We start from the raw sequence: 27,366 nt of genomic DNA, 5'->3' as shown, positions 1-27,366 counted from the left end.
AAACAGACCTAAACTTTTCTTCAAAGCTTACCTGTAGTCCTACATAGCGTGAGCTGGCCACAGTCTTTTCTTACAAGAAAACAGCCACTGCAGACCATGATGAGACTGGACTGAAACTGGCTGCCTCTGCCACTGCTGCCCCCACATGTAACAAAAAAGAAGTGATTAAAAACCATCCGTGTTGTGAGTGAAGAAATCCACTGCTGTTAAGGCTGCTGCCTTGCTGGCTGAGTTATATAAGTTGTTGCGCAAAGGAACAACTTTATTTGCAGATTAGCAGATAATAGAATATGTTGCAAATGCAATTAGAGGGCAAAAATATCACTATTAACTCTTGTTTTTAATTCAATTTATAGATCAGTCGCACTGAAACGTCACGATTCCTTTTCACCCACGCAACAATGTACCAGAATAATAACTGAATTCTGGCTTGAAAGCACCACATGATTTGTTAATCTATTAAGGTTAAGTATATTTTTGATCCTACCAGAAACTCGGAATTGGGGATTGCCTCGTGATGACTTTGACTCTGCTGTTTGAGACACTCTGTTCAGTTTTCAGCATTGCCTGAAATCATAATGGACTGTTGAGTGTCTAAAAGGATTATGTTTGTACATTTTAGGTTTGGAAACCACAAATTATAATAATGTAATACACTCTTATATGTCATGAGTTTCTTTTTTTTTTAATAAGAGGACCATTTTGTTTCACAATTAGCATGTGTCTAGTCGATGAAGAATTACAACTGACATTGCTGTAGTCATATAAAACCAACTAATCATCCTTTATTATGTAAGTATTTCTTTCATAGAGAGTAGATGCATATTGGCAACCATATCATAATGAAATATAATTAAACTGTATTCAATTAAGTAGAATATCTATGACAGCCTGGCTCTCACTCACTGAATTTTATCATTCTATCACTCTCAAGCTGCTCTGTGTCTGAGTAGTTGCAGATTAAGTTTGTATTCGACTTTATTCTTTATCAGGCAATTCCAACTGTCACGATAGCTGCACAGATTTAGACTTTCCTTGTCAATGAGCAGGAGTCTGATTGTGGCAGCGCACATTAATCACAGAGTCTGAAAATAACTCTCAGATAGACAGCAGATACAGTCAGCCGTCAGAGACAGAAACCATCTCACGCTGAGTTATCTCATCATTTGTAGGGATTTTGATTTTAACTCTGCCTTGGATTATTTTTGTTACCCGAGGAGTGGGAAAAAATATTTCTACATGTAGTATCATACGTCCAGGTGCCAAAAAAGGTCAGCCAGGTCACTGCTCAATTTGACTGTGTTGTATGATTTCAAAGACAACTAGGACTACTGTAACGGATAAATTCATGATAAGGCCTGTGTTATATCACTGACACTGTTTCCCTAGTCTGTCTGGTAGAGAATGGGATCTCTCTCACACTTCAACAACACTGACAAACATAAGATAATAAAACAAATATTGCCTATTACCAGGCCTAGTGCTGGATGTCTTGGGGGGAAAGTAAGGATTCATCAACATAAATCTAAACTTGTCCTCATTTACCTGCAACTGTCACTCAAAGTAGAGCAGGAGATTGAAGAATGCTTTACAGCACTGAACAAAGTAGAAGAGGGAACAGTGAACAGGACGTTTGTCATTTTGATAAATTGTGTTGAAATGTAAAGTGTAAAGGTTTATTTTTCACTGTTATTATTTCACTGTGTTATTATCATTATGTTATTGTTACACATTAGAATGTTTTGATCCGCCAACCAGGGGGTGTAAGTGTTCAAAAAATAATTTAAATACTAATCATAAAAATAAATAAATAAATAAATAAAACATAAAGGAGGACTGTCATTATATCCATGGCTCCACACACGCATAGGAGAGAGAGACAGAGTGATAGAGAGAGAGAGAGAGAGAGAGAACATGGAAGAGAGAGAAAGTGAGAGAGTAGGATTTCCGGTGTCTCCAACCAATGAGCTGATTCCACATGCGGACACCGAACACCGCATTCGACGCACGCGAGAGCTGCAGCGGACAAACGCGATTGGTGCCGACGAGCACTCTGGTGATTCCGCAACACACGGACAGAGGCGAGCGAGCGAAGTGAGCCGAGCTACAACTTAGCCACATGTTTAAATCATCTGCTCGGGCAGATTTATTCCGGAATTCGCGTTTGTTTTAGACGAGAGAGGAAGGGTCTGAAAACATCCCAGTTGAGACTGCGATGTTTGATGTGAATAGCTTCTTCAAGGTCTCACAGGAGAGCTAGCAGGGCACAGCCGGCGAATTCAAGCGGAGCCAAAGGAGCCAACAACAGTTAGCTAGCTGTAGCCTGTTAGCTACCCGTTAGCTTAGGAGCCGCTAAACTCGTTCACTCTCGCCAGGCACCTGCACGCCGTGCTGTCCTGAGTTATAGCTAATTAACCGGTAACAGTCAAACAAGTGCGGGCCCGCTCTATTATTTATTAGTATTTTTGTTTTAAGTGCCGTAGTGACGTCGAAGGAGGAGAGAACCGTGACAGGCTGAGGTTGGGACCAACAGGGCGAAACGAGCGCTGTCCTTAAGTGGCCGTTCACCATGGACAACGCACCACACACAAAGACGGTTGAAGAAGTTTACAGCTTTTTTAACGTGAATGAAAGCACAGGTCTGAGTTTAGAGCAAGTGAAGAAACAACGGGAGCGATATGGAGCAAACGGTAAGGACCTAGGTTACATCAGTTTGTTCAAAAACAAGTAGTCATGCTGTCCCGGTGTCATGTATGGGCCATGGCTCCCGATTTGTGACGGGCGACATGCTGAACATTAAGGAAAGTTGTTGACGTCACTTTCTGTATGTTGTAATACTGGAAATGATCAACGTTTAAAACAGCCCGCTTTATACTTCATGTAATTTTGCTTCACTGAGACAGAAATATTCTAATACTGTATATTTATTACTCAACTAACTGCCTGTCCACCTCTCTTTTGTCTGCGGTCTGGATGGGATGATCTGCAGAATTGCCAGCTGAGGAGGGTGAGTTGGGCCAATGTGTATGAATACAAGGAGTCACGTATGTTTAGCATTTGTCATTACAAATTTTTCAATGAAAGGAAATCATGAACATTCATTTTTGTTTTCCAGGTAAATCTCTTTGGGAACTAGTGGTTGAACAGTTTGAAGATTTGCTTGTGAGGATCCTTTTACTTGCTGCCTGCATATCCTTTGTAAGTATAACACACACGTTTTATAGTTGTACTTTTGGTGGTTTGTTCAGTGTTCGCTCCACCAGATCGAGCCGTCTTAGTGAGATTAATTCAGTTGCTCATACTTGACGTGCCACTTGTGTACAGCAAAGTGATATGTCTTATCAAGATTGCTAGCAGTAAAAGCGTCTGTTAGCAGGTTGTGACACTTGTAAGGGGATACTTTCAACACTCAACTCCATATAAAGTTGAGTTAAGGTTGGGTATTTTTAGTGCTAGAATAGGGAGATCTTAAAGACAAGAGCCTGTTTCATTTCCTTCGAGACACCATAGTCGGTGTTTAAGGAAAGGGAAGATGGCAAATCATGGCATTCTGCCAGTTAAAGATTGTCTGTTCATCGCAACCACCATCTTTCTTTTCACCCTTTCAGTGATGAGTTCAGTGGGTTTTTTTTTTAATTTCTCAGCACAGCTCTGTCACCCTACAATGTGCACATAGTCCTTTTCCAAATGATTCAGTGCAGATCACAGCTTAGCAAGAATGCTGCTAAAAGTGGAGAAGAAAGGCGTCCAGTAACTGTCTGGTGACACTACCCAGATGACCATTTTTTCCCTCCACGATTCTGTCTTAAGGTATAATGTGTCGGTGCATACATGCTTTTTCGTTGAAGCATCACAGTCATCACACATTTGAGCCTGTTGTTTCAGAGAGATTATATTAACACATCCTGAGTTTAAAAGAAACGCTGACATGCTGTTAATCTGGGAACAGATAGTTATGTCACTTGATGATTATGTGGCACGTTGTCAGGATGCTTGGCTGTTAACACATGGAATTGACTGACACCTGAGAAGTCCATACCTCTCTGGTGATTGAATATCCTGGCTTTAACATGCCATTACACTCTCACTATGACAAAAACTCTCAACATGACTTTGAAGTCCAGTAATTCATGTTGTTATCGTGACTACAACATGACAGTTCCATAAATGAACTTGTGTTGCTTGTGTCCCTAGTGTGGTTTATGTGTGACAGTGTTGGGTCAACTATCCTTAGGCTCTGATTCTGCTAGCGTTGGCTGTTGGCCTACCAGCTGAGGGTAACATCCGTCACCCAGGCATGTTGATGACAGCCAGCTATGGTTATAAAGGGTTATAAATCACCGGCTGTAGTACACGGCTCGCTCTCAATCACACTAGCACATGCAGGCACATTTACATTTATTTCAGCATGAACACATTTGGACTACAAAGTCATATACAAACAATTGTAAGACTTTTATATTAAGTCATTCAGGAACTGAAAGGTGCAACACAGTTTGATTTACGTTTGATTGGCCATTCTTAAATAGGTTGGAGTAGAAGATACGGAGCCATTGGCATTTCGTTTGACACACTTAACTCCTGGCACAGATTCTAAAAGAGGAGAAAGTGGTTACTACAATCTCAGTCTCTCTGACATGACTTTGTAACACACTTGGCCCAGTTTCGCAGTACTGGCAGAAGCTGCCTTAATATTTATTATGAATTAGTAAATGATAGAGACTTAAAATGGTCGTGCCAAATATGCGAAAGTCAACGTGTGGTTCTGGCACAACTTCATCTACTAGCAAGGTGCGGGGAAAATACATGGGGAGACAATCCTCAAGCGAAGCTGATCAGAATTGGGTTTGTTGCGAAATAGGTTTTTATATATGAGGAATTTGCCATGGTATTTTGGTGCATAACAATAGATAGAGTGAAAGAGAGAAACAATCTGAAAAATAATAAAATTGTAATGTTATTACCAGTCTATAGCAAATTATTAGCAAGGCCTCATGGCAAGACTATATTTTGAACGATACTGAAGAAAGAGCTGCACCAGTGTGGTTATATAACAAGCAGGAGTATTAATTTCTGGTGTTTTGAGGGATGTTCTCAGTAGCTCACACTTCAGTGTTGTTAATTTCTTTTTCTCTGTTTTGTTTTTTCCCTTTTTGTAGGTACTGGCCTGGTTCGAAGAGGGAGAAGAAACCGTTACAGCCTTTGTGGAGCCTTTTGTTATCCTACTTATTCTCATAGCAAATGCTATTGTAGGAGTCTGGCAGGTAAATACATTACATGTTTAAATCTATCTTAGTCTGGGTTATTAAAATGCATCATGTTAAGCCAAATGCCTTTGCACTGTTATGAGTACTCATAAGTAGTTGCCTTGACTAGAGACAGTAGCTTCCTTTTTCCAAATTTGAAATTATCAACTAAGTATTGCTCGGGAAGTGACTTTGCTAAAATTTTACCTAAAAGCAGTGTATCAAAGAAGGAAGATGTGCATCTCTGCAGGGGTTTTCTTCCACTTTGATAGTTGTCCAATTGGGTGTTGGCAATGTACAAGCTGAATAGGAGTCTAACTGACGGAGGAAACTGATACCATGGAAAGAAACGTGGAATGGAAAAGCGTATTATTAAATTTTTATCATTAAAGACAAAAATTGGAAATGTAACTTTTTCGGTTCTGGCCAAGGAGACAGCACACATCCTATTAGACCGATTAGATCCTATACGCCTCTTGTCACAGTCACACAGGAAACCTGGCATGCTCCACTTCCTCCTCACTTGATATTTTCTGGTCCTCGATAAATAACCAACCTTATCAGGGAAACCAGTGGATCTTACCCTTTGACTGAGCGGGGCAACATTTAGTTGTCAACAGCAAAATGAGAAAACAAAAGCATTTTAAAAAAAATATTGCCTGTGAGGAGGTGTTTATATGTGCCTGCTAGGTCCTGGCATCCCCCCTAGGATTTACGATGTCAGTTCCTTTGAAAAGTAGTATTGATTTGTCAACATACACCTTAATTATAGGCAGGAAGCAAAGGCAGCAACAGTCCTGGATGGAGGCACTCATCTGGACACAACTAATTATCCTCTCCACATAGAATGGCCCAGAAAACGGCATGCTACCCCTGGAGTCAGTAATAATAGAGAGGCACATTGGCACCCAATAGTGTTAAATTAATGGACCCAAAATATCTGTTCAGAATAGATTTATTTGACGTGGGATATCCCATGTGCAACATCCTAAGAATAAGTCATTAAGTAACATGTATGTAAGTGTAATTAAACAAATTATAGAATGACATCTATTTAGTAGCCAATTTATAATCACCCGATGCTTGCCTTTTATTACCTATTATTAGGTAATACCTATCTTTTATATGTTCCCTATATGTTATGTTCCCAACCTGGGGTACTTTTACCTTCTGCAATTGACAGGGTGTAAACTGAATGAGTATATAGTAGTAGTAGAAAAATTGAATTTATGATTTGATAAAATAAAGTACATCCACTTATTGAGTCAACTATAACAATTCATTTAGGTGTTATTGCAATTAAGAGTTTGTGAAAGCTAGTTAGCAAGTGAGCAAAGAAGATGAAATGGTTGGCTAAAAGTCATTAATAAATGATCAAACTAATAAGCTAAAAGTTATGGATACATTTTGAAGTAGATCACTAAGAAAAATGAATAAGAAGTTGAAACGTAGCTTTGACTACTCCATGTAGTTGTTTTATAAATGCAAATTTGACCAAACTGACCTTAACAATAACATCTCAATTGTATGAAAATATAACAGCCACTATTATATCCACTCGTAAATGGTTAATAGTAAAATAACATCCAGTTGGAAATTCATTCAAATTAAAATATTTGGAACATAACTTGGTGGTGTTGAAGGGATACTTGAGATGATCAGGACTGCTGGTGGACGTCTAACAAAAATGTTGGGAACCACTGCATTAGATCTTTCGCCAGATTTCACACAAATATTAAGAAAGACTTTGCATGTCCTATACAGGTGTATAAATATATAGAGTAAGGGCAATCCCTGATTCATAATCTGTATTTAATATCTACAGATGAGAAAACTTCTCTCTGAAGGTCAATGTACAGGATTAGTGGCTGAGGGTGTGGATGATAGTAAATCACACCACAGTATACTCAGTCAAAGAAGACAGTTGCTAGGTTGGGTGGGTCCTTCCTGGTTTGCATTGTAAATGACATGCTTGTTTGAGGCTCTGTTGGGGCCTGTGTAAATGAGGAGTTGTTAAGTGACTAGTTGTTGGCCTTTGTTTATGCAACGAAAGCCTCTATGACATAATGTCAAATTGGAAGAAGTAGGATGTAGTGTTTTTCTGTTCTTATTCATATGTCCCTACCTGTTATGAAATTAGTTAAGTGTTCCTCTGAATTCAAAGCAGTTGATATTTTGTATACCTTTTGTAGCTTCCTTTGACCTTGTAAACCCTAACCTTTACTGGCTGCCATTTTAATGGCTTTCTGTCCCTGTTGCTCTGCCTTACAAAAGACCTAAATGTCCTGGGGTTGTGTGCCCTGTCTTGCCATGTCTTGTTGAGTTCTGCCAGCCAGACTGGGAGCTGCCACTAAAACTGTCCAATCTGAGAGCAATCACTCAGACAAGGTGAAGTCAGCACTATCAGAAAAGTGCAAGTGAAGACTGATGAGGAAGGAACTGAGCAGGCAAGAAAGGAACATTTGGGGAAACTGAAGTAAGACTGCCGTTGTCGTAGTGACAGTTGCACATGTTTTTTGTACAGAAAGTCCTGCTATTAAGGTGGCTCGAACAAGTATTCTTTAATATGACCAGGACAGAAGCTTCCTTTGTATCTTTCAGCCTTTTACAACATATCCAAGTGTTTACATAGCTCTCCTCCATTGTCGAGCCTAGCCCATTGGTCGTGTGCAAGTAGTTTATTTCTTTACTTGTCGCTTTGCTTATGTAAAGATTAGACTCTCATCAGTCCACTTTGAATAATGGCGCTCTAACTGAAACGGCATATCTGAGTAGGCACTTTGTTCCATCTTCCTTATCATCCATTTCCTCTGACGCGCTCAGTGTTTGAGTGAAATTAACTTGTTTCCTCCCCATCTCTCTCTTTTTCAGGAGCGAAATGCAGAAAATGCCATTGAAGCACTCAAGGAGTATGAGCCTGAGATGGGGAAGGTCTACCGCCAGGATAGGAAAAGTGTCCAGAGAATCAAGGCCAGGGACATTGTGCCTGGGGACATTGTGGAGGTGGCAGGTAAGATTAAGACTATTAAGCTTTGTTTGTGCTTGATGCAGTGTCCCCCCGTGGGAGGATGCATGCACCGTCAGTGACATGACTGCGTCTCTTGGGTCAAGACATTGTGACATGTAGTCGTGCATCTCTAATTATTGAGATTTGGCACCCTCTGCGTGCACACAAGGCTTTCCTTTTCAAGATGGTCAAGTTTGAAAGTGTAGTCGCTGAACTGGTATGCCTGTACTAAACATCTATATGACCCCTCGTTGAGAGAGCACCAGGAACAGTCAAATCACATTAAATTCAGGGAAAGAGATAGCCACAACACCGGGAAAGGAGGAGGCATTTTGTCCGAGGGTGTTTTAAGAACACGAGCAATTGCTTAGTCAAGGCCTGAAAAAGGAAAAAGCAGTGACCCAGGTGGAAACAAGGTGGTCCTGTTTGTTTCTACACCCCCCTGGCAGAGAAGACTGCAACAGAGAACACGCTGAGCATGAAAGCTCCAGGCATGCATTCAGAGAGGATGCATCCTAATTCTCTGAATGGTCTTGCTTGCTCAGAAGTTGTCTTTAAAGAAGAAAGGTAGTTCAGCAATAAAATTGCGTCATATTCGGATCTATTCAAAAGAAGATTCAGGTTTTTAATGGGTTACAGCCTTGAGTCTTTTTTCCATTTATTCTTGACATTTCTCTGCAGAAAGTTCAGAAGAGTCAAGACATTCATAGGTTGCAAACTACAGATCATCTGCATGTTGGCTAAAGCATTTGATCTCTTCTATTTGTATCATTTGATGAGTCTCTGATGTGCAGCATGTCTGCGAGGTACTGATGTTCTTTATCTTAAAAGTAAATTGATGAGTCGATGGCTGTAATTAAACACACGGATGCGGTTGGTCACTAGAAGAGCTGTACAGATAGCAGAGGTCATCAGTTCTGCTAACATCATCAACAGTGTTATGACGTCCGCTTTACAGTCTCAAACATGCGCACACACAGATTCGCACAGCTGATCCCTCATCCTGTTCATTCCCCCTGACAATTTTAGAATAATGGTAGCACTTAGTAAGTAAAGCAGTTATGCAATACAAGAGCGGAGGTCCAGTCTGTTCTTCAACATTTTTTTTTTTTTGGCTAACCTCAACTTGGATAAGGCCACATGTTTTTGCCTTTTGCGTCACTGCTCCTAATTTCTCTCATTATGTCTCTCTCAGTGGGCCTCGTCTGTCTTTTATCTTTTCTTTTCATGTTTTTCATTCTTGCTTGGTTTATGTTTATTATGTAGCTTACCAAAACAGACTTTGTTTTCTTTCTTTTCGTTGTCCCACAGCAAAGGTTAGTTGGCTGGTCACCGAAAAGCTTTCTTTGCTCTCTGTTTATAATCTCGTCAGAAGCTAAAGGAAGGGGTTGTGGCTTTACTCACTGAGGTCCCAATGCCTTACACAGTCCATGCTGTCTTATACATTGTGCCACAAATTTGGACTTAAACAGTGCAAAATGAACTGTCTCATCCACTGGCCAAATGGCTAGTGAATGTTCAAATTTAACCAGCAACTCAACCATTGTGTTTTTAGTTGGTCAGTCAGGCAAATTGGCCTGCCACTTGCATATATTTTTCCACCACTGGGCTGGTGTAATGTTGTGCCCTGCTCAGATAATTAACTACTTTTAGTTTAAGTTGAGCAATCTTAAAAAAAGATAGAAATGAATACTTGAGGCATCAGTTGGGTCAAAACCATAATCAGCACTCACATAATTGCCTGACATGACATCATGGCTTACAGTGACTGTAGCTTACAAATGACACTGAACGACGGAACAAAGCCACTCTAAAACAAGTCATACAATTGTATGATTAATTTCTGCTTATTGATTACCGAATGTGAAGATTGGACCCACATGTCTCAAAACATCAGTGCCAACAACGTGCCATATATTCAGAGTCATTCAACCTGGAAACTTAAATGTTATAGAGGACAGCAGCTGAATCAGACTAGCCACTCTGTATGGTTTATATGCACAGTTACAGCCATGTGATTTACACTCGACAGCAGCAAGCTGTTTGCATAAATATGGTCCTAAACCCAACAAATTGGCCTCTGAGGTCTCATAAGTAATGAAGATGCAGTTGATTAACTGGTTTAAGTTCTGTCACAGAGTGAAATAAGCAGTATCTACAAAAGCTGCCATAGTTCCATTTATTTAGCTAAGGCGCTACGTGTGCATTAGTTTGTATTAGCAGTGGTGCGCACATCAACTACTTGACCAGCGAGTTGTGGCATGATGGTTGATGATGTATGAGCGTAATGCCGGGTTGCAAAGTCACTTGTCACACCAGTCATATGGTTTATATCTATTATATCTTTTGCCACACAAGCTCAGATGTGCAATCGGCGCAATTGTTAAGTGGTCGGTGGAGCTGTGTGTGTTGAGTGTGTGATTCTTTATGGTGATGTGTCTTGCTCTGTGTTCTTTCTTTGGTGCTTAGCTGCAGTCTCAACGATCCAGAGGACAGCCACCCTCATGTCTTACAGGCTAGAGAAAGAGTTTCCTCTGAAACATGTCTTTCCCTTCAGTCTTTGCTTACTTGCCACAGTGCAGTGTTTTGGTTGTGTTGGGCAAACACTTTGTTTTGCTGCAGTATGAATCAAGTATCATTGACCATAGTTTTGTCTGTCTTTCTGGGCAGAGCATCAAGTGACACACCGGCCCCCTTTTCCATCAGTGGCATAGTTCTGAGCGTCTAGCAATGGATTGGATGGGAATGGATCTAGCTTACAGTCACCTCTCAGAGAAAGTATTTTTAGGCAGTTTGTCAATATAGTGGCCTTTGGTGCATTCAAAGTCTGCAATATTTATGCAAAATGTCATCTAGAATCTGCTTGAGCGATTGCTAATCTACTGTATAGCCAGCCTTATTTACATATCAGGTGTATATTGCAGCAATAAGCAACATCTTGTAAATGAACCCATGCCCTATCAGTGTATGTTATCTTTTGCTTTAGTCTCTGGCTCATAATTGTGAATGGCATTTCTATAGCGCTTTTCTACTAAATGATGAAAAGGGCTTTACTTGTCACAACTGACCCATTCACACACACGCTGACACACTGATCCTGCCATGCAAGGTGCCAGCTGCTCATCAGTAGCAATTTTGGGGTTCAGTATCTTGCTCAAGGATACTTTGATATGCAGTCGGGGGAGCCAGGGATTCGAACCAGCAACCTTGTGAATATTGGATGACCCCCCCACCTCCTGAGCTACAGTGACTCACTGTCTGCCAGTTGAGCCATTCGTACACTGTTTGGTCTCTTGAGTATTGCAAGGTTTCATTAAAAATCCTAAGTGTGTCTACTGGCTTTATTTACTGCCAGCACTCTACTGAGACAGTAGTGAGTGGTCTTTGCTTCTTTACTCTCTTTTGTTTTACTTTTCAATTCCTTATTGTCTGTTGCCAAAGTGATGGTGTTGAACCTTGTTGTGACAACATCCTGTGCATAAGGAATACAATGTCCTTTCTTTCTCTCCCCTACTCTTTCTTTCTAGCTGTATGTAATATATGCGGGACTCATCACCTCTGCTCTGCCTGGCTTGTGGTTTTATCTTAACCACAGTCTGAGGGCAATGTTCACCATTAATGTTGTCCTACCCTGGGAGGGAGCCGACAGCAAGACAGGTTTAGAAGCGTTACAGATTCAATTTGATAAATAATTTGTGCTCCAGATGGCCTCATGGCCAGGTTTCCTCTCTTGTGTTTTAGAGTGTAGGATAGTCTGTCTATTGTCATCACCTAAGCTATTTGTTTCTGCTTGTCATTTGCTGACTGTCTATTCCACTTGTCCTTGCTCTTTGCGTTCTTTCTTTGCAGCTCACACGTACAAGTTATTGCTGCATTATAGGAGCACACAGCAATTATATAGAATACAGTGTTGTGTGTACGTTTCTGATTAAGATTGGTCTTATGGTTTTTCCATTCACAAGAGGAATGGCAGAGTCCCTTGACGGCTGGAGGACCTCATTCCCAGGAGGCTAAAAGCCTACGTGCTAGTATAGCGGGGAGCCCCAGTCAGAGGGGGAAAAATATACAACCCCCTTGTGCCCTTTAAAGTTTCACTGGACTGGACTGGAGGAATAGTTGGGTGCGGTGTAATTTCCTCGGATTTGTTGCAAGCGTCACGGCTTATACAATCAGTCCTATGGGGGTCAGCGTGTCGAGCATGGTTAGTAAGAAAGGAAAGGTAGGGATACAGACCCTGGAGAGTGTATAAAAACAACTTGGGTCTGTTGGGGTGTTATCACTCAAGTGTATGCCGGCTGACATTTGTCCCTCACTCTGGGGAACAGATAACAGATAAAATCCGTTGTTCACACGGGAGAAAGAAAGGTCCATATCCCAGAGGCTGACTACTCTTTCCCAGAAACAAAAAAAACGAAACAAGTAAGAACATGTGATGTAAAATGAAAGGAAAGATAACTTAATTTGAAACAGCTGTAAATATTTTGGTCGCTGCAGCAGTTTTCTGAAGGAAATTACAAAATAACTATGTATTCATTATGTGCCCAATGACTGGAGCACCATTCATAAAGAGTTACAGTAGTTTCAGAAACATTGAGAGTTGTAACTCATGCGTATCTAATCATTATTGACCATTGCATGATTTAAAACATAGATTCAATATTCCCAGGAGAAATTGGTTTGTCATGAAAGTGAGGACCTGTGTCTGTTATCGATGAGGGTTTAGGCTCATTTAAAAGACATTAATGATGAATGGATCCTATGTCTTCTTGCTGCCAAGCTATTCTTGTTGCATGTGAAAGTGGGCTATTCTACTTCCTGTGACCTTATTCCCAGTATAATATGGTATATGGGAAGTAGGTGGGTGCTATAACTTCAAGGTAGGAGATTTTCTAATTAGTGACTTTTTGTTGGAACCTTCCCATAGGACTTTAAGTCTTAAATATTTCCAACGACTGTGGTTCCTCATCTCCTTTGTGTCCTTTCTCATGCTCTGCTTGTTCATCTTCTTCCTTCACTATCTCCTGTCAGTTAACAGGGATCCCGTGTGAAGGCAGGTGATGAAGTGGTTTTGACAGCCTCTAGTCAAGTCGAGCACCAAATTTGGTAGTGCAGCTGGTACAGTCAAGAAGTCAGCATAACCACATGTTAAAGTGCACTTAAAAGTAGTAGTAATAACATAGATTTCTGGATTATTGGTATAGAGTAAGCAAGATGTGAAACAGTGCAGTGATGTTGTTGTTGAGTAGAATTTTCCTCACTTCAGTCTCCATCAGTGGCTTAGATCTGTCACAAACTCATGAGAATGGTGGGAATGAATGAACAGTCTGTACACAAGGACACGCTGTTTTCTATTTCAACTCCTGTGACGAAGAGTGGGTTCTCCTTGCTTAAAAAAGAAGTTTTTATCATTTCCCCTCCCCCAATCCAGGAGCATGTTTGCAACTGATCAAAATAGTTTTCCCATTTTTGGACGTGTGTTTTGCGGGACTCATCTAATCCCTCTTCCCATTCTGTGCTCTCCTCGCCCCCCCTCTTCCTCTCCACTCAGAAGGGCATTGCAGAGGCCCAAGGGTTGGTTTACTTGTCTGTCACCGCTCTCCACTGTCCACAGAGGGATCTCTTAAGAGCCTCGGGGTCATTGCTTTATATTGCTTTTACCTTCGCCCTTTCAAGTTTTGTCCTACTGTAAGCTGAAAGTAATTTTTTACTTTGGTGCAACAGTGGCATTTTTCCATTATGCTTTAGATTTTCATTAAAACGTCAGCCATTGATTTTGGGTGCCATGTTGGTCCATAATGTAATATAGTACAGTAATATGCAGGGAACATTACGAAACTAGTATACTTGACAGACTCCTTTTTTAAAAAATATTTGCTTAGGATATATTTTTAAATTCTTCATCATGGATCTGACCTTTCAAGAGGTAATATAATGTGTGTTTGTATTTCCAGTCCCATCCCATAGACGTGCTTTGTTAAAGTAAGCCTTTAATAAGAAGCAGATGTGAATCTGAATGCGGAAGACGTTAATCAAACCACAAAGGCTGAAAGGTTCTTTATCAACACTTTTTATCTGCCCAGATCAGACCCAAGCTACATGTGAACTAATACAAAAGAGTCAAACAATTTGATTTTAGCTTTTTTAAGAAAAGCTAATAAATGTCAGTGGCTTTAATGGGACTTATCCGCGCTCTCCAGAGGAAGCACTTGTTTGGAATTTGGTGTATATTTACATTTTACATTTGTTTTACTGGAGATTGCTAAAGCCATGTGTTAGTGGAAAGAATGAGCAGCAGTCTATTTGTGTCTTGCGCATGAGATGAGTGGAACATTAATAATTTTTGAATGCATGACTTTCCCTCAGCCTCTCTCCAACAAATAACTTGAGTTTGATTATTTTATTACTCCCTGGGAGCATTAGTTGAATTAACACGATAGCTGATTTTATTTCCAAGCCTTAAGTGGCTGTGTGTGTGTGGTCGTCTTTGTTTGTTTATTGCATTTATCTTTTAGTCTTTTTCTCTATGACGTTCTCTAAACGCTCAAATTTTAGAGGTGTCTTTTAACATGTAGGACATCAAGTCTTTATCAAGTCTTAACACCGCTCATCTGTTTTTATGGCTCGCATTATACAAAGTATCTATTGACCCGTTGTCAGTGCCATTTACAGATGCTTTTAAATTGTGAAGAGGTACTTAAGTGTCTCTTGTGCGTTGTTGTTTCTGTCCACAGTTGGTGATAAAGTGCCTGCAGACATCAGGCTGTCTTCTATCAAGTCAACCACTCTGAGGGTAGACCAATCCATTCTCACAGGTAAAACCATTTTTAAATTGTTTAACTACATTATGTCTGTGTGAACGTCTGTCAGTTCATGTTTGTGTCTCCTTATCCTCACCCATTACATTTGATTATACATTTCACATGTTCCCTGTATAACAGCTGACCTCTTTTGATCAACTGAGACACAGAACAAGAATTAGCAATTTCCTCCTCCTTTTGACGCACATGCCCTCATTACATCCTGTTGTCATGGATGCTCAGTCAATACCAAAACAAAAAGAAGTGAGTGATGTAAGTAAATGGATGTATCTTTAGATGGGTAATTGGACAGTGATGTAGATGGAAAAGATTGCAAGATTGAAGGATGTATAATGTGCGAGAGAAGAGGTTTATGTGAATTAAGTCCTTAAGTCTCTTGTCTTGCTCTGCTGCCTTAATTGGTAGCAAATTCCATGGGATATTTTAGTGTTTCAGCTATTTTTTTTCTCCTCTCTTCCCATCCCCATTCATGGCCATACAGCTTGTCAAATGCTCTCTGCCTTGCTCTATCAGAACAGCGCAGACCGTGCACAGTTGATTACACGCACAGACACACACAGTGCAAGCACACATCAGATACAGGGTTTGAAAGGCGGTGGCTGTGCAGTATTTGGTAATTGTCAGGCCTGCTCAGTCGGCTGCAAAGCCTTTTCCACACATATCTGCCCAAAGTGTCAGCCAAGCATCGCAACTAAAACTTTGCCCTCCCATGTAGAAACTCTCTCACTGCTTCTCTCTTTCACATCTCTTGTTTCATCGTCCTTCAGGAGAGTCTGTGTCTGTGATCAAACACACTGACCCGGTGCCTGACCCACGTGCTGTCAACCAGGACAAGAAGAACATGCTCTTTTCTGTGAGTGAATCCAAAGACCATTTTAGAGTGTTCAGTATTATTTTACACCTTTTGCTTCCAGTCTGACTACATCTATGAAGACAAAAATTGTCCTATGTCATCTTCCAAAATCTGAATCTCCTCGTGTTGCTGCACATCTCACAGTAGTTGTTAAACTAGTTTTACCCCCTATGCCCAGAAGCTCAATGTGTAATGTGTTTTCTTTTCTTTTCACTACTCCTTCACCACAGGGCACCAACATCGCAGCTGGAAAGGCTGTTGGTGTTGTGGTGGCCACAGCTGGCAACACAGAGATTGGCAAAATCCGGGATGAGATGGCATCAACAGAGCAGGAGCGCACACCACTGCAGCAGAAGCTGGATGAGTTCGGACAGCAACTATCCAAGGTCATTTAAGTTCCATTATTCTCTCACACTGCATTTTTTTGCCTTTTATCTCAGCTATTTCTTTTTGTTTTGACTAATTCATTGGTGTTGATATAATCTTTCAATTTAAACTAATGCTGTTTACTTAAAGGTCATTACGCTGATCTGCATTGCTGTGTGGATCATCAATATTGGACATTTCAATGACCCTGTCCATGGAGGCTCCTGGATCCGAGGCGCTGTCTACTACTTCAAGATTGCTGTGGCCTTGGCTGTTGCTGCTATTCCTGAAGGTAAGCTGGAGAGCTACACACGTGCAGCCGTGTCCTTACCATGACTTGCTTGTTGCTGTGAGAGGATATTGAGACAGTTGCTTTGGAAGATCCTACTTATCGGGCTGTTTTCTAATTCTTCATGATACAGGGACAAAGGATAGTATTTCATCACTTGACTAAAGAAATGAATATGAAGGGCTGTCTCCATTTCTTTCTGTAACCGTTTATCCCCTCTCTTGGATATCTAATCCTCCTTTTCCCCTGTGGTTCTGTTGCTTTCTCTCTCCAGGTCTGCCTGCTGTCATCACTACTTGCCTGGCTTTGGGAACACGGCGCATGGCCAAGAAGAATGCCATTGTCCGCAGTTTGCCCTCTGTGGAGACCCTTGGCTGTACATCTGTCATCTGCTCTGACAAGACTGGCACGTTGACCACCAATCAGATGTCTGTCTGCAGGGTAAGAGAAAAGCTAACAGAGACAGCAAAAGATTGATAGACAATTGTTTTTTGTGAATTTCATGAATTTATTCATAAATCTGATACAAACACACTGTGCTCTAGATGCAGAAAAGAATTGCTTTTTTGGTTTGAAATGTTGTTTAAAAGGGAAAAAAGAGCCTGTTGGCTTTGGCAATCATAGTCTGGAGAAACCAGTCAGAAATCTGCCATTAGAATAAGATAATAATAACCTACTAACAACTTCAACACATTACAAAATTACCATGAAAAAGAGACCGAAAATGAAACTTAATGTTAAAGAACATTTGTTATTACCATCTGACTTCTTATTTTATTACTTTTAAAATAAGAATAAGCTCCCTCTGTAGATATAAAAGGCTCAGTCTAAGGTAACAGAAACACAACCATTCTTAGTTTCAGATGATTATACACTAACGAAAACATAATTATGAATATTATATTCTATTTCTCCTCTTAGTCCCCCTAAATGCTACGCACTGGACCTTTAACTATTGTTCAGAAATCCTATATTTACCTATGGTTTCCCATATTTACCTCGAAGGCAAATCAGATGTGTTGCTATTGAAAGCAGTGATTTAAAGTCTGCTCATTAACCTTCAATAGTAGCTTTGCTTAAATGATGTTGACAGTGTTAGCTTATCTTACAACATTTACACTGGTTTCATAGTAACCAGCGTATGTTTGTAAGTAGTTGTCGTGTACTTAAGAATGTCAACAGATAACAGTGCTTGACTAGTTCTCATTGTACAGTATAAGGTTAACAAAATGTATGTATCATTAAAGAAATGATCCGTTGTAGGACAAAAATAATTGGCCATCAATGATTGCGACCACACAGCTGCATGAGACTGAGGATTATCAACTGCATATCATGGCCGTTCATGCTGCCTTAGACCTGGTGTTCTTTACATGTGTAAATGATCACTTTTGATCACTCCGCAACAATACCTTCATAATCAGCCCATGCTGAGGAATACTAGCTAAAGTCCCTGTCAGCAAAGTATGATAAATGAGCACTCAGTGACAGGACATGCTCAGTGCGTCTCACTCAATGAGTTTATTGAAAGGTAATTGCAGATGGGACTAGTGAAGTAAGTCTTGTCTCTGTACCTTGCAGGGAAAATATTTAAGCAGCATACCATAATGTTTAAACAGCAGACGCAGTGTGTCCTTTGTAGCTCAAGCTGCCGGTGATTAAACGGAGCGATCTGTCTCTTAAAAGCTTTGTCATCTCAAATTTTCTGAATCCTGACAAAATTCTCTTAGGTAACAAAACTCACATAAACCCAACAGTAAGTATTCAAAGTGTCCTTTGAATCTGTGTATGGCATACACATGGTGTCGGCACCACGTGTCACTGATGCCAGTGTATGGCTGTAAACATCCTCCCCAGGGGAAACAGCACAGTTTGCAGTGACGAGGTCTGCAGTCTGCTGGGGATTGGTCATTTCAAACTTCATAAAAAATGGGCAAGTAGTCCAAAAATAAATGGTATTTTAAAACAGTTGCCATACACGGAGAGAGCAAGGGCTGGCTACTTTCCTGACATCTGAGAACTTTTTCAAATTTAAAGTTTTTACTGAGCAATAAAGCAACCCTGACAGCCTTTTGCTGACAGTAAGGATTAATTGAGCAGTAAGCAGTGTTGACTTTGAAAGGCTAATAAGGAATAATACAGGGTTTAATTGTACTTTCATATCTTGTTCATCTCTGCCTGTGTACATGTAGGATATATATTTATTTTCCAATTTATTATGTGCATAAATAACTTGAAGCTAATTGAACTATTATGTATTTACTGTCTATTTTAGCCATATATAGCGTGTATGATTTCCTCTCAAGTGTTGCCTTACAGCTCAATTCTTCAGATTCCCATCATTTATCTGCCTCCTGCTCCGTCCCTCCATCTTTCTCGTCGGCCCCCTCCTCTTTTCTTCCGTCCTCGTTCTGCTCTCCTCCCCCTTCTTGTTCAGGCAGCATGCTGATCAGTATGCAGTAGTTAGTCACTTGCAGCAGAATCAGCAGTAGAGTTGCATAACTGACCTTGTGTTGAAAGATTCTCTCTCTCTCTGTCTCCTCTGTCTATCTCTTGCCTTGCTCATCCTGCACAATTTCGAAAACAAAATCATGTTTTTGGACGGCCTCATTTTAGTAACCACAGGATGCTATTCCTGGCTGATTAATAGAGAGGCTTGTGCTTGACGCATCTGCTGCTTCCAACCACCCCTGTTCGGATAGGGCAGTACTAAAAGTTGTCCCGAAGGACTGAATCTTTTTTCAATTCAACTCCTTACTTGCTCTTGTGTTTTGGGTAGGAGCATCTCTGACATCACTAGTTTATGTTGCCCTGAGGGGAGTGCATTCATTATGCCAGCACATCATTTTTTTCAGATATGTCTATTTTCATCCCCCTGCTCTGCCCCCCCAATTTTAAGCAAATGTGGTGCTTTTATGTAAGAATGTGTGAATGTATACCCTTGACAGACACAATAGAAGCTCCTCTGTTTATCAGACTCAAAACCTCTTTGCTTTTTTCTCTGATTTTGCCCTCGATTGATATCGAAATTCTTTTGAAAATTAACAGCCTCTTATATTTGTATGTGGAGAAAAATATAAAAATAATACAGTTGTTTATTTTCTGGTTAATAAAATCCCTCCTTTGTACTTTGAATTGGAAACATTCATTCATTCAAGAAGATGCTCAATAAACCAGACAATGTAACCAGTCTCCCTACCCAAAGGTTTGAACACTCAAGGTCAAACTATTTCCGCCTCAGAGTGATTCACTTTTATGCAGTTTGTTCATGTAGTGTGACTGCGCACAGAGGAATTGTGTGTCTGCCTTGCTGTAAGATGACATTTATGGATCCTCCCCACTGGAGTGCCCAGTGTCTGCTTTGGCTCAGCATTTCTTTATTATACTCTGCTCTATGTTCAAGCGTAATCATGATATGAAGGCTTTCTTCTCGTGGATAGCAGTCTGCTGCCACCTGCTGGATTCAGTGTCCATCTTTTCTTTTTGGCATTTAGACTTAAATATATAATGGGATTGATAGGGAACTTAAAATGGGGCACAAGGAAGTGATGCCCACAGAGTCTACAGATGTTTTGTTTGGGTATTATGTACTAATTGTTTGTCTCTACAATGTTTGTGATTCTAGATGTTCATCCTTGACCAGGCAGTGAATGATAGCTGTACATTAAAGGAGTTCACTGTTACTGGCTCCACATATGCCCCAGATGGAGAAGTGTGAGTATCCAGTGTGCTACAAGATGTGTCTAATAAAATTACTTTCTCACCACTTAGAAGGAATGCGTTTAACGCTTCTCAGCATGTTACAAATGCAACCCCCTTTTTCCAACTTGTTTTTCATTGAATCGGCTCACATGTTACTTTCTGTTTACATCGGGGGTTTTTTAGGTTCCACGAGGGCAAAACAGTCAAGTGTTCGCAGTACGATGCTCTGGTGGAGCTGGCCTCTATCTGTGCTCTCTGTAATGATTCCTCATTGGACTTTAATGAGGTTAGTAGTGAATCGTTTACATGTTAACAGGTAGATGATCTTTAAGCACCAATGTGCCTCAGCTGACCATACATGACATGTTTTGTGTGACTCCTGATGAAGACTGACTACATGGTTTTTCATTTTTCTCTGTGTTCAGGCCAAAGGAGTGTATGAGAAGGTGGGTGAGGCCACAGAGACGGCTCTCACATGCCTGGTGGAGAAGATGAACGTGTTTGACACGGATGTTAAAGGCCTGTCCAAGATTGAGAGAGCCAACGCTTGCAATTCTGTATGTAACCTTCAATCATTTCCTTTTATCTTTTGCATGTCCTAAACTCAATTCAGATAGGGTAAAGCAAATTCAGAAAGACAAACTGTTAATACTAATCGCAATTGTGTGTCGTCATATCTTTAGGTGATCAAACAGCTGATGAAGAAAGAGTTTACACTGGAATTTTCCAGAGACAGGAAGTCCATGTCTGTGTACTGCACTCCTAATAAGGCCCGTTCCTCTGTTGGCAAGATGTTTGTAAAGGTAAGAAACTGTTGATTGAATAACTTGTTTAAGGTTGTGCGATTCATGAACATGACATGATTGGTGCCATCACTAAATATTGTTTACAGCCTGAAAATCTATCCGTGGTATTAGAATAAATGCTTTTCGTTAACCATATAGTACTATAATTATCATGTTACAGTGGGTCTTTATTTTTAAAGGGTAATGGACGTTTTGAAAAGTTGTTTCCTAAAAGTGTTACAAAATGAAACATTATGCTGGATGAAAATGTTTCTTTTAGATGCTGTTCTTTGTTTTGTTTTTTGTCCTCATCATCCCCCTGTCTGTGCCTGCTCACAGGGTGCCCCCGAGGGAGTGATTGACAGGTGCACACACATCCGTGTTGGCAGTAACAAGGTGCCCATGACCCCTGGCATCAAGGAAAAACTGATGTCTGTGATCAGGGAATATGGAACAGGCAGAGACACCCTGCGCTGTCTGGCTCTGGCCACCCGAGACAGCCTCATGAGCAAAGACGACTTGGTGTTGGAGGACTCCAGCCGCTTTATTGAATACGAGGTGAGAGCCAGGATGGACTGACACGGTCTCACTTTTCAGGTGTGACGTTGTTGGCTGTCAGAAGTGAGAAAAGCAAAATAATCTGAATGCGGAATCTATTTTTTCCTCTTATCAACCAGACTGATCTGACATTTGTTGGCTGTGTGGGCATGCTGGATCCTCCCAGGGCAGAGGTAGCAGCCTCTATCAGACTTTGCCGTCTTGCAGGCATCCGTGTAATTATGATCACCGGAGACAACAAGGGTACGTAGAGAAAATCTCATCTGCTCAGAGAGAATCTGTCTTTCTCAGATCATTATAACTTCTTCTTTCTTTTTTTCACGGAGAACTTTCTTCCACTAGACACACAAGGAAAATGGTCAACATACTTACCTGTGTTCTTATTTGTACCTCAGGGACGGCAGTTGCCATCTGCAGACGTATTGGTATTTTTGGAGAAGAAGATGACGTTTCCAGCATGGCGTTCACCGGCCGAGAGTTTGACGACCTGTCCCCTGCTGCACAAAGAGATGCTGTGATCAAAGCCCGCTGCTTTGCCCGAGTCGAGCCTTCACACAAATCCAAGATTGTTGAGTTTCTGCAGTCCTATGATGAGATCACAGCTATGGTAAGAAATAAGACCTGATGCCATCTACCATCTGTTAGTTTATTCTATTTTAAACATGCTCTTCAGCCATGCACAGTTTGCCCCCATACAAATAAAATCATCCTGAAATAAAACTATACACACAGTGAAATACTGAAATTCATTATAAAATCATTAATTTCATTTCCTGCCCTGGCTTCCATCCTCTCCGCAGACTGGTGATGGAGTAAACGACGCTCCTGCTCTAAAGAAGGCTGAAATTGGTATTGCCATGGGCTCCGGCACAGCTGTGGCCAAGACCGCCTCTGAGATGGTGCTGGCTGATGACAACTTCTCCACCATTGTAGCTGCAGTCGAGGAAGGCAGAGCAATTTATAACAACATGAAACAGTTCATCAGATACCTCATCTCTTCAAACGTGGGCGAAGTTGTCTGGTAAGGATGACTGTAAAGACCTCTGAAATACACAAACATTAAACCTTAACATCACACTTTTTTGTACTCTTGTATAATCGCGCTTCCTTTGTGTGTAGCATCTTCCTGACTGCAGCTCTGGGGTTCCCTGAAGCCCTCATCCCTGTCCAGCTGCTCTGGGTCAACCTGGTGACGGATGGTTTGCCCGCCACTGCTTTGGGCTTCAACCCACCTGACTTGGACATCATGAGCAAGCCGCCACGCAACGCCCGCGAGCCCCTCATCTCTGGATGGCTCTTCTTCAGATACCTTGCCATCGGATGTAAGTGGTTGCTTCATGTAACTGGTATTTAATTAGCGATGCCTCCTGATATGCTTTTTCGTTTTCTTTATTGTTGTGTACAAAACATTGGTAGAAAATAATGAGGAAACATGAACTCATCAGCATGTGGTTTTAAGTCTTGGCAGTATCACATAATCAGTGTTAAAGCTAGCAATTAGCAAGCTCAAATCTGCCACATTAGCACCACATGAAAGTTGAGAGAATACCATTAGAAAACATTCACATCTAAATGCAATTTACCTTGAATTTAAGTAACCAGTGTCACTGAGTGCGAGTGTGTGTATGATTGACATTTTGGTTTGCACCACCAGGTTATGTGGGTGCTGCCACTGTTGGTGCTGCCGCCTGGTGGTTTGTTGCTGCTGAAGATGGACCAAGGATCACCTTTTACCAGCTGGTATGAATTTCAGCCAAACTGTCACGCCTAATTAGGCTCACTTCGAAACACAAATTTAAGTCAATCTGCTTTAATCTGTTCTACCACTTTTCTATAGAGCCACTTCCTGCAGTGTGGTCCAGAGAACCCAGACTTCCAGGATCTGGACTGTAAGATCTTTGAGTCTCCTTATCCAATGACCATGGCCCTGTCTGTGCTGGTCACCATTGAGATGTGCAATGCTCTGAACAGGTGAGTAGTTTTATTAACATTTCTTAATGCCTATGCATTAACATCTCTGTCTGAAGTCAGCGTGTGACTTTTTAACAAACGTGTCCATTTGTCTTTGTTGCTCAGTGTGTCAGAGAACCAGTCCCTGCTGAGGATGCCTCCCTGGGAGAACGTGTGGCTGCTGGGAGCCATCTGCCTCTCCATGTCCCTTCACTTCCTCATCCTCTATGTGGAGCCTCTTCCAGTGAGAAACATATTGTTTTAGTTTGAATTACAGAATGTGATACTGGGTAATAAGGGGCCAGATGGCACGAAAGCAGTGTCATGATACAAGAATAATTTATTTTGCTGTGAAGCTAAAATGCAGACACATCCTTAGCTTGACTTCTTTCTCGTGCGCTTCTTTTCAGATCATCTTCCAGATCACCCCTCTGAACCTGACACAGTGGCTGATGGTGCTCAAGATCTCACTGCCTGTCATTCTCTTGGATGAGTTTCTCAAGTTTGCCGCCAGGAACTACCTGGAGCCTGGTAAAGAACTGGAGAAGCCTGCCAGCTCCAAAGGCTGCTGCCTTTCTGCATGCATGGAGGGCATCTCCTGGCCTTTTGTGGCCGTTTCCCTCCCCTTGGTCCTCTGGATCTACAGCTCCGACACTAACATGGCCGACATGTTCTGGTCCTGACTGACTTGAGCACAACCTCGACTTTTCCATTCCTCCACCCCCACCATCACTTCCCCCTTTCATCTCCCCTCTCCCCCCCTGCCTTCCCACATGTGCATAGATAGCGTGTGTGCGTGTTTGTAGAGTTAGCGTGTGTACTTGTGCGTGCCTACCGTGTGTGTGTATGAGAAGGACCAACTTTAACACAAGAAACGTAACAAATAATATAAGATGATAACATTGAGATGTCACCTGGTTTGAGTTGGGGTAGGATTTGAGAACAGGTGAGGCTTTAAATGCGAGTGTTAGAAGACCATCACTCCCATAGTTTTGGACTTTGTTGCTGGTTTGAGAGAAAATATACTATTGCCATTTTTTTTTTCTTAATGTCAATATTGCCTTTAAGGTTTATATTTTAATGATTTTGGGAATATCATTTGTCTCATGTCACTACAGCAGATTCGTTTGTTTAGCATCCCTCTCCAAGGAAATTAAGATATCAGAATCAGTTGATCTGTACAGAGATTGAATTTTATGCAACTTTTTTTTTTTAATGGCTATGTAAATTTTTTGACCAGCGTGGCTTAGACATTACCGCCTTGATTTATTTTCTAATGTTTACCATTGTGTCTTCAGTATAAACTCAGAACTCTTTCAGAGAAGGAGAAGCTCCGTGGTGCAGACGAGGACGGGGGGAAAGGTTTGGGAGTGAACGTTTGAATGCTCCGCTGAAACAAAAGGAAAAAAAATCCTAAAAAAAACAAAAATCCGCATGTCCTGTGACAAAGCATGAACTCTGTGTTTTCTCATTTCTAATTTAATTATGTGTGCCCCCCCATGTTCGAGTATAAAATAACTTCCTGGATGTTTTTTTTTTTTTTACTATAATGAATTGAAAATAAGCCAGTTTTTCTGCACTGGGCAGAGCACAGCTACCTCAATATGATAAAAAGATTTCTTTTTGTTTTGCTCATCTCTAGATGCTGTTCCTTAACGGTCTTGCTAAAGCGTAACATCTGAGGTGTGCCCCTATTTGCTTGTGCAGAAAACGGAACAAAATTTCCCTTCCCTCTAACATTTTTAAGGATATATTTTGTTTGTATTGATTTTTTTTGACATTCATTAACTTTATTTGTGTTTTGCTTTGGAGACAGAGCTGAGTGGGGATGATGTTATGTTTAACCATCACCATGGCGTTTGATTCAAAGGACATTATTATTAAAATCTTAAGAAAAAATACTAATAGACAAAGTACTCAAAATGAACTTGGATTGCAAATAAGAACCCAAAATGTTGTTTTTTACTTCAAAGAAATATACACTCATAAACCCTTTGAATCAAAGTGTTTTCTGTCTTTATTTAATGAGGCCAGTGGTTTTCAACATTATTCATATCCAGTGTTTTTTGTATGTACATATAATACTTGAATACAACTCATTTCATACATATGAATGCTTCAGTTTCCTTGGCACAACATGACGAGCAGGAGACACTCATGACACAGAAGAGAACCAGCTCATGTGTATATTTGACTCTTACAGGCTTTAATATTTAGATCTTAGTTTGTGCTGGACTACTTTGTGGTAGTGTATACATGTTGGATCCAGGCCCATACAGTCAACTGCACTCATCTTAGACCTCTTACTTTGTATGGAAAAAAACACCCCCAACTAAAAGCATGTTTTTTGGGTAGAAGCCTGGGTTTGCTCGCTGTGTGTTTGTGTTCCACTTGACAACTGTGTGCTTTTCTTCCTCAATGCCTTCCGTTGGCTACCCTGTCACTAGAGTGAGTATCCATTTGCTTTTTTCACACTCCAGGTAACTACAGTAGAATCTGATTTTTAAAAAAAACAAAGACAGCAGAGACTTTTAAATTGGAAAAAGCATTTTGGGGTTTATGTAGCCGATCACATGCCACTATTGTGAATGTCACTGTGTGCTGTTCTTTTCACCCCCTCTGACACCTGCTTATATCCACAAATCCAATACCTACTCTTGATAGTATAATCGAGGAAAAGGTGTACAATTTTCAAATGCAATTTGAAAAAAGTGTTTGTTAGTAATTGTTTTTTTCTCTCTTTTTAGGTTGGCTTTCATAAAACCTCCGCAAACTTTTACGAGTGTGCTCAGAGGCTGGAGTCTTCCTGCCGTCCAGCATGTGTGCTCACTCTAACTTCACACACCTCAGACAACGTGATGACCAGCAGTGTGTGTACCCTTGCACAGACAAAAAAAAAAAAACTGACATGTTTCACAGTAATAAGACCAAATACATAAGGGTATACTTAAAGGGTGGGTCGGGCTGAAAAACACAGTTCCCTTTGCCCACACGCACCACAACACACACACTTCTTAACACACTTATACCTCTGTGTGCAGATGTTATATCAATACGTCACTATTCCAGTTTTGTGTGCGGGGAAAGTTCTCAACATCGTCGGCTTTCCTCCTTGCATGAAGAACTTGTTTCCAGTTTCTTGTCACGTAGAGAAAACTTTAAAAACACTGGGTTGAATGGTCTTAGCTGTACATCAGTGTACAAAACATTCATGCATGCGTTTATGCTGTATGTAGGCTTTGCAATTTGTATTTATAGATTCTAATGTATAATACTCAAATGACATATTAAGATGATTTTAAGATGGATACGTCGCAGATATTAGGAAATCACTGTTTTTATTGTAACGGTTTGGGTTCTTTGCACAATATTAGACGTGGAGAAACGACTCATGCTGAACTTGACTGTGCTCTACTTGAGTTTTTTAACTTTAATTTTTCCGACTGATCACTGATGACTGATCTTTTTACTTTCTGGTGAATAAGTCCTTTGCAATGAGGACAACAGACTGACACTTTGATTCATTGGTAATCCTGCAATACAACAGTGTTCTCCTGTTTTCTTATTGCCTCTGCATTATTATTAATATTATTATCATGTATCCTTAACAACTGCTGTAAAACTGTGATCTAATGTGAGGGGGCTCGTGCAGTCCTCTCAGAGACACCTGGTCGAAGAACAATATTAACCATATGTAAAAAGACGATCATTATTGATGACTAATGATGATTGTACATGCATTACTGAGGTTGTGGTTTCAGGTAAATAAAACAATATAGTATTTGAACTGTC

The 27,366-nt window shown here is 40.7% G+C and overlaps 1 protein-coding gene across 3 annotated transcripts; it reads left to right on the top strand.

The window, feature by feature from the left end:
• The first annotated feature begins 1,978 nt into the window (after positions 1-1,978).
• Positions 1,979-27,366, top strand: atp2a2b (ATPase sarcoplasmic/endoplasmic reticulum Ca2+ transporting 2b). 3 transcript variants are annotated; one of them, XR_014624824.1, is made up of 25 exons: positions 1,981-2,094; positions 2,476-2,690; positions 2,990-3,007; positions 3,116-3,198; positions 5,160-5,264; positions 8,118-8,256; positions 14,985-15,065; positions 15,839-15,924; positions 16,155-16,310; positions 16,441-16,582; positions 16,854-17,020; positions 20,205-20,293; positions 20,465-20,567; positions 20,707-20,838; positions 20,965-21,084; positions 21,406-21,624; positions 21,744-21,867; positions 22,020-22,231; positions 22,425-22,645; positions 22,744-22,946; positions 23,279-23,364; positions 23,462-23,595; positions 23,701-23,818; positions 23,985-26,022; positions 26,322-27,366. XR_014624824.1 is itself a non-coding variant. In XM_084383413.1 (24 exons), exons 1-24 carry the CDS (start codon positions 2,570-2,572, stop codon positions 26,333-26,335), a joined length of 2,994 nt encoding a protein of 997 aa, XP_084239539.1. In that variant the 5' UTR covers positions 1,979-2,569; the 3' UTR covers positions 26,336-27,366. The 3 variants fall into 3 exon arrangements, 1 of the variants encoding a protein (XP_084239539.1); XR_014624823.1 differs by having other exon boundaries at positions 1,979-2,690; XM_084383413.1 differs by having other exon boundaries at positions 1,979-2,690; positions 23,985-24,105.

The sequence above is a fragment of the Pagrus pagrus genome (assembly GCF_965226575.1).
Source record: "Pagrus pagrus genome assembly, chromosome: 19".
Lineage (NCBI taxonomy): Eukaryota > Metazoa > Chordata > Actinopteri > Spariformes > Sparidae > Pagrus > Pagrus pagrus.
Note: the sequence above shows the minus strand (reverse complement) of the source record. Positions and strands in the feature narration are given on the sequence as shown.